General features: G+C 50.7%; 1 protein-coding gene across 13 annotated transcripts; it reads right to left on the minus strand.

Moving 5' to 3' along the window:
- Positions 1-940: 940 nt before the first annotated feature.
- On the minus strand, positions 941-7,682 carry Hexim2 (HEXIM P-TEFb complex subunit 2). Of its 13 annotated transcripts, none has more exons than XM_040749785.1 (4): positions 7,589-7,682; positions 7,106-7,201; positions 6,074-6,179; positions 941-1,950 (listed from the first exon to the last, which is right to left on the minus strand). In XM_040749785.1, exons 3-4 carry the CDS (start codon positions 6,134-6,136, stop codon positions 1,075-1,077), a joined length of 939 nt encoding a protein of 312 aa, XP_040605719.1. In that variant the 5' UTR covers positions 6,137-6,179; positions 7,106-7,201; positions 7,589-7,682; the 3' UTR covers positions 941-1,074. The 13 variants fall into 13 exon arrangements, with proteins under 13 accessions (XP_040605719.1, XP_040605720.1, XP_040605723.1 ...); XM_040749786.1 differs by having other exon boundaries at positions 6,074-6,182; XM_040749789.1 differs by having other exon boundaries at positions 7,106-7,165; positions 7,589-7,675.

Raw genomic sequence — 7,682 nt, forward strand, 5'->3', positions numbered from 1 at the left:
CCTCCCCCAACTCTCTCAGGATGATCACTCTAAGACTCACAAGTGTGGTTTGGGTATCCTGGAGAACCAAAGGGAATCCACTGAGAAGTTGGCTGTCTCCTCAGGCTTGGAGCAAGGAGAAACTGAGACCTCTCTGGGACAATGGGCTTACGCCGTGCTTCCAGAAAGCTAGGCAAATGTACTACCACCACCATTAATTTATATCCCTACCCACAAGTTTTCTTTTTCTTTTTTTTTTAGGATTTTGTATTTATGTGTGTATATGCACATACATGTGTGTGTGTGTGTGTGTGTGTCTATGTTTGCATGCATCACAGAAGTCAGAAGATGGCATCAGATTCTCTGGAGCTGGAATTACAGACAGTTGTGAGTCACCTGTAGGTGCGGTGAACCAAATTCTAGTCCTCTAAAAGAACAGTGAGGTCTCTTAACCACTGACCCATCAATTCTTCAGCCCCAAACCGGAGGATTTTGACCGGGGATGTGCTTTAGTTGGTGGAGTTCTTGCTTAGCATGCATGATGCTGTGCGTTGAGTCCACAGCACAACCAAAACCAGGCACAGTGGTGCATATTTGTTATCCCAGAACTTAGGAGGTGAAAACAGAGGATCAGAAGTCCAAGGTCAGCCTCAGCTATATGAAATGCTTTCAAACTACAGAAAATGAAGAGGGCTGAAGAGATGGCTCAGTGGTTAAGAGCACACACTGCTCTTCTAGAGGACCTGGGTTCAGTTCCCAGCACCCACATGGCAGCTGCAACTGTGTGTAACTGCAGTCCCCAGGGAATCCAGTGCCCTCTTCTGGCCTTCACTGGCACTGCACACCTGTGCTGTACAGTCATACATGGAAGCAAAATACTCATAAAAACAAGTTCTTAAAATTAAAAGGAATTTTGAGTTTCACGAAGAGCCCTAGTGAAATCAAGTCTAGCCACTCCCACTGGTTCTCACAAGGATATTTAATTCCTCTGTAAAAAGTAAGATGACATCAAAGACCCGATGTGGAAATGACGAGTGGAAACTCTGACCTTGTCTTAGCAGTTCTCAGTGGAGGGAGGGCTGCGGGGAACAGCTTTCATCTGTCATCTGCCTCCTTGTGACCCAGCTGGCCTGCACGGGCATAGAATGGGGTCTCATCCTTGGGCCTGGGGGTCCCTTCTGTGGCTGGCGTCTCCTGGTCACAGCAGCTGCTGTCTCGGTTCCACAGCTCGTTCTCCTGCCGAAGCCTCTGGTTTTCAGTCCGGAGTCTCTCCACCTCTGCGGCCAGCTCCTCCACCTGTTGGCAGGGCTGCCTGCTCGGGCGCGCCTGCAGCTGCTGGAGCCTCCGACTTTCCTGCTCAGCTTGCGACAGCCGCCGCTCTAGATCCAGGTAGTCGCGTACCAGCTCCTGCTTGCTGCGGCCCTGAAGGCTCTCAGTGTGGTATCGCTCGTAAGCCTCAGAGAAGTCCCTCTGCTGGAATTCCCCGTGAGCCCGGCCCTGCCCATCACTGTCCCCCGCTTCATTCTCGCCACTGGAGCCTGGGTGGGATAGCCCGTGGAGCACATCCAAGTTAGGTTCCTCCAGGTCATGGTCATCCATGAGGAACTGGGTAGTGTTGTAGGGTGCCAGCGGCTGGCCTTTGGCGAACATCTCCTCGCGGACTCGGGAGGCCCTCTGGCTCTGTCTCTCATCTCGCTGTTGCTTCTCAGCCCAGCTCAGCTCCAAGTAAGGCCGCCAGTGCCTCTTGCGCTTCGATGGCCGCCTGCGGTGCTTCTTTCGGGCCAGCACTGCCTCCACTGAACAGCGCCGTGGGCTCTGGCTCCGAGAACCCCTACTGCTACAACCTGAGCCAACCTCAGCCGATGCAATACCTTCATCTTCTGAGGGAATCTCCTTTCTTGACGGCAGAAGCAAGGAACCGCCAAAGTCATGAGGCTCATGGGCTGTCTGGGGGCTCGGCGGACCAGAGGTCTAGAGAGAGGGAGGAGGGTGAATCACAGACAGCCTTTCCCTGGAGTAGGATCCTTCCCAGCCCCTCCAGCCCTCTCCCACCTGCCTCAAGTGGTCACCATCCAGTCCCCCAGCCTTTTACAAGTCACTTGGTTAACTGTCTTCTAGTGGGGAGCATAACACTTCTGCTGGCTACTTCACTGTCACTGGTCATTTCTCTCCTCTTTTTTTTTAAAGATTTATTTATTAATTATGAATACAACATCCTGCCCCCATGTCTGTCTGCAAGCCAGAAGAGGACACCAGATCTCATTACAGATGGCTGTGAGCCACCATGTGGGTGCTGGGAATTGAACTCAGGACCTCTGGAAGAGCAGTCAGTGCTCTTAACCTCTGAGCCATCTCTCCAGCCCTCTCTCCTCTTTTAGACATAACATCTCCATAGACCAGGTTGGCTTTGAACTCATTTGTGCAACCAAAGATGACCTTGAACTTCTGATCTTCCTGCCTCCAGCCCCTGAATGCTGGGTTACAGATATACGCCAAGCCTGGTTGAGGCAGTGCTGGGTGGGGATCAAACCTGGGCTCTCATGAACGCTGGGCAGCCATCTGCTTCCCCACCCCCAGCTCATCACTGGTCGTTAAAGGTCCAGAGCCACACCAGACCTAGAGCAGGTACTCCACAAGTGCTATAAAATGAAAGCTGGGGAAGTTAGGTGTGATAACCTACACCTGCAAATCCCAGCCTTGGGGAGGTAAGGCAGGAGGATCAGGACTTCAAGGACAGCCTGGGCTACCTGAACACCTTCACAGGCACCTACATTCAGAAGAGATTTACACTTGTTTTTTTTTTTGTTTGTTTGTTTGTTTTGGTTTTTCGAGACAGGGTTTCTCTGTGGCTTTTGGAGGCTGTCCTGGAACTAGTTCTCATAGACCAGGCTGGTCTCGAACTCACAGAGATCCACCTGCCTCTGCCTCCCGAGTGCTGGGACTAAAGGCATGCACCACCACTGCCTGACTACACTTGGTTTAATGCTCTGCTATCCTATTGTAACCCAGGCTAACCTCAAACTCACCATCCTCCTGCCTCAGTCTCACAAGTAGCTGGGATCAATAACAGGTATATGACACTATAACTAGCTGAGTCTCACACATGCTCAGCAGGAGCAATGACACTCAGCTATATTCTAGCCCTTTAACTTGTTTTGAAATGGAATCTCACTAACTTGAACTCACTCTGTACTTAGGCAAGTCCTAAACTTATAATCCACCTGCCTCAGCCTCTAGAATAGCTAGGATTATAGGCCTGTGTTACCAGGCCAGGGTTTGAACAGGGATTCCCTGCCCCTCCCCGAAAATTATACAACTAAACCTACTGTCAGCTCTTTGCAAGGCTGACACTTCTCTGTTCCCCATGCTTCAGTCCTAATGTTGCTCGTCAGGTGGTGCTCTCCATGAAGACCCTAAAGCAGTTAGTTCTCCTTCCTCTCCCCCATTCCTTCCCCAGCTACTCTATCCCATCACACAGGTAACCTCACAGAGAGTACCTAGCAAATTACTATTTATCATATATCTTCATCCACTGAGAATGTGCCATTTCCCCCTATGCTCGGTAAATATGAGTTTGTTTCTCTCTTCATGTGAGAAGCAGCAAGAGGTCCTAATCAAGGAGAGGTTGCAAGGAAATTTTGGAACTCTGAAGTAGAGAGAACCTGTCAAGCTCGGGACAGAAGCAAAGTCGATCTCTCAGTCAAAGGCCAGCCTGTCAAGTTCCAGTACAGCCAGGGCCGCACAAGGACCTTGGGAGAGGAGAGGGGGAGGGAGCAAGAACGTAGCTGTGCGGTGAGGGTGGGAGTCCTGGGTATGGCTGATAAAGAATGAACTGCTCCAAGTTTGTGGTTTGGGAGATTTCTAATAATAACCACTATCATTGGCATGCTGTTTTATACAATACACATGGCATCTGAGCAGGGTTCCTCTGTAAAGCTTTATTACATTTACTTATTATGTGTGTGTGTACAGACACACCCTAATGGCATGGCTTGAGTGTGTATATGTGTGTAAGTCAGAAGATAGCTGTGGGAGTTGGTTTTCCCTTTCTACCCTGGAGATCCTGGGGGCTGAACTCAGTATTTTACCTACTGAACCATCTTGCTGGCCTCTAAGCAGGAGATTTTGCGTTAGGAAAAAACTGCAGTTTTTTTTGTTTTGGTTTGGTTTGATTTTTTGGTTTTATTTTTGTTTTTGATACTGGTTGTCCTGGAACTCGATTTGTAGGCCAGGCTGGCCTCAAACTCACAGAGATCTGCTGCCTTTGCCTCCCGAGTGCTGGAATTTGCAGCCTTTTAAGAGCAGGGGTATATTATATGAATATATACAGTTTTGGGGGAGGGAGGATTATTTGGTGGGCAGCCTCACTTGGTAGCCCAGGACATTCTGAACTCATTCTACAGCCCAAGCTGGTTTCCAACCCTCAGCAACCCTGCCTCAACCTCCTGAGTGCTGGGATCATACATATGAAGAATCATGCTACCTGCTTTATTATGTGCTTTGGAGATCCTAAGGAGAATTGGGGTGGAACAGGGGGGTGGAGATGAATTCTTTGTTGTATTCTTTCACCTGCAGGAGGATCACCAATCATAAGTGACTGGCCTTGTCTTACTGGTGGCTTGGGCCACCTGAGATGAACCTGTCACCCATTATAGAGAGACAAAGTACTGGGCACACACACAGGATGGCTTACTTGCATGCTGACAGCCATTTACCTGCTCCCAGCCCTAAGTCCCTTAGTGATTCTTGCCCCAAACCAGCTCTGCCTCCAGCTCATCTACTGTCTCCACGCTGTGCCTCTGCTGCCATTATCACTGTGAAAATAAGCTCTGGCCAGCAGTGGTGGCGCACACCTTTAGTCCCAGCACTCGGGAGGCAGAGGCAGGCAGATCTCTGTGAGTTCCAGACCAGCCTGGTCTACAAGAGCTAGTTCCAGGCTCCAAAGCCACAGAGAAACCCTGTCTCTCACAAAAAAAAAAAAAAAAAAAAAAAAAAACCGAAAAGGAAAAATAAGCTTTATAATTTGCATGAGTCACATGTCCTCTCCAAACCTTCTGGCTTGACATGCTATGGAAATAGCTAGGTAGGGTGGGTCAAAAGCCTCTCTGGGCCGGACACTGTGACACACATATAATACCAGCACTAGGGAGGTGGAGGAAGGCAAATCTCTATGAGTTCGAGGCCAGCCTGGTTTACAAAGCTAGTTCCAGGACAACCAGGGTTGTTACACAGGAAAAAAATACCTGTCTCAAGAACAAAATGAACAAACAACCAGCAAACAAGAAGGGGCTGGGTAAAGTGCTTTTCTAGCATTTGCAAGGCCCTGGGTTCAAGCCCAGCACCTCAGAGTCCACAACAACAGCACAACGATTCTCTGATTCTTGGATATTTTGCCAGTGTGGGTAAGGAGAGAATGGGTAAAATGGGCCAATGAGAGACAGCATGGGCTGGCACCCTGCGGGCTCCTGCTCAGTACATTAGGTGCCATTTACTGTGAGCTTTAAGATCTTTCTCTCCTCTCTTTTAAGGCCTCCCCACTTTTATACCAAAAACTCTTTTCCTGTTTCATTCTTGGTTCTCAGCCTGGAAAAAAAAAAAGTGCAAATATCCAACCAAATTATTTGACCTTGAAGTTGCTTGTCACCGAGTGAGAGGCAAGGTTCTCTTACCAGAAGACACTGAGTGTCAAGTGGGATTTTGTTGCTTATAGCTGCATGGTTCTGGAAAAGGTATTGCAGCTCTCAGAACCTTAGCTTCTGTCAACTGGAAATAATTCCTACCTTCAAGGGCTTTTAGGAACTCATGAGATACCACTGAGTCACATTCTGGCCTACTTCCCAGAGCTTTCTAGCCGGGTGTGGTGATGCAGGCTGTAACTTCAGCACTTGTAAGGCTGAAGCAAGAATCCAGCTGCAAGTTCAAGGCCAGCTGGGGACATACAGAAAGCCCACCCCCACCCTCATCACAAACAAAGAAGATAAAACAAGAAACAGGTTTTCTAAATCTACCAGCACATTTGAAACAAGAAACTAGGATTTCAACTGTTGGATCCTATGTTTGGGGCTTTCAGGTGCTGGGAGGGGTAGGTACTTACCTTTGCCCCCTCCAGGGCAGCTGGTGCCGCTGTATTACAGTTGGTATGGTTCAGAGTGGCCATCTTCTCCTACTCTTTCAGTAGATGCTTTTAATTAGTGTGTCACCTGCTTTGAACAACAACAGAAGCCTAAGTCCTCAGGCAGAACCTGGTTGGTCAGGCACTGTTAGCCCCAGCAGCAGCAGCCATCTTGTGGCCCAGACCTGCCAGCCTTCGCTTTTCGAATGAAGACTCCAAGGCTGCTTCCGTACCTTAGCTTTCACACGCCTCCAGACAGCAAGAGGCCAAATGGGACAGAGAGACTATCTCTCCAGTCCTGTTCCTCAGGCCCCAGGCCTCCATTCTAACAGGCGAAGACCAGGCTGGCAGTTAGGAAGGGCCTGAGTGCTGTCCCCTCCATAGTCGGGTGCAAAGGAAACTGGTTGGGGAAGCTGGGGGTTGATGGGGTGGGTCTGTGGCTCCTGGAAGCCCCTAGCTTGACTGCCTTCAACCTCTCCAGGCTGGGACCTGGGCAGAACCTACGGTTTAAGTCTTTTTGTCTACAGGGCTTGGGCGGCTACCCTCCTGCCTCAAGGAACGGGGAAATGGAGAAGATAAGTCTTCATACTACATGCACCTGACAGGGGAAATCAAATGGGGTAAAACATTGATTTCTTGGAAGGGGAAAATGGTCATGGAAGGGAGGTTTTAGCAAAGGTGGGACTGACCTATTTGCTGTCAAGGGCTTAGTGTACACCACTACCTCTGTGTCTTTCTTGTGCGACCGCCTGTCCATGAAATTCTCAACGCCTCAGCCCTACCTCTTGCTGCAGTAGCAGCAGCTCTGGCCAAGCCGCTCAGGCACTAAGATGGGGGGAGGTGGGGGGGGCCGGACGACGAAGAGGACAGCCTGGCAGCGCAATGATTGCTGGGGGTTGTAGTTCTTCCACTCTAGCAAAGCTGCCCAGGATACCTTCAAGCTCCCTTACGTCAACAACCATACCCAGGAACGCCAAAAACCTATCTGCTTTTGCGTGGACGACCCGCGCTCACCGATCTCTTCTTTGATTGGGTCACTTGTCTGCCAATCTTCTCGCTGTCGTCAACAACCAGCTGTGCGGAAGCACAACAGGACCCGCCCTGTCAGAACTCAATTAAAGAGTTCATTGATGGCGTTAGTCTTTACCAGGGAGAAAAATAGATCCGGCTGAGGGGGGAGGGGCTTACGCGCGGAGTGATCCCTAGCCTTGAGGAAGGCGACGAGCAGCCCGGTAGCCGCCGCCGCCATTTTGGGCTGGGAGGAGGCAGCGGAGGGACTCGCTGCGCAGTGAGAGCACCCCATGGGGGGTGGTCCGGGCGCGGGGAGAGGCCGGGCCGAGTGGGCTGCCTGAAGTGGCGGCGCCGGGAGACGGCAGGGAGTTGGGTTGGGGGCCGCGGAGGGTGAAGGTTGGTGTCTCCCCGGCCGAGCCCAGTCCTTAAACCGTCCCGGCAGCCCCGCAGTCTCGCCTTTGAGAGCGGGTTTTTTTGGGTAATTACCGCGTGTTTCCCGTGACCCCAACAGAGGAGAGGCCAGTAACACGGTTTCCCCTTTGCTGTGCTTCCACCGGGACGCGGATCCTAAGGCCAGGCT

This window comes from Mesocricetus auratus, unplaced genomic scaffold (genome assembly GCF_017639785.1).
Source record: "Mesocricetus auratus isolate SY011 unplaced genomic scaffold, BCM_Maur_2.0 Super-Scaffold_100007, whole genome shotgun sequence".
NCBI lineage: Eukaryota > Metazoa > Chordata > Mammalia > Rodentia > Cricetidae > Mesocricetus > Mesocricetus auratus.

What these genes read in the sequence shown, in the direction of transcription:
- Hexim2 (XM_040749785.1), bottom strand. Translation starts at nt 6,136, where the DNA reads ATGGCCACTCTGAACCATACCAACTGTAATACAGCGGCACCAGCTGCC. An exon ending in CTGCCCTGGAGGGGGCAAAG is followed by an intron (nt 1,951 to 6,073) that starts GTAAGTACCTAC and finishes CCCTCTCTCTAG; the next exon opens with ACCTCTGGTCCGCCGAGCCC.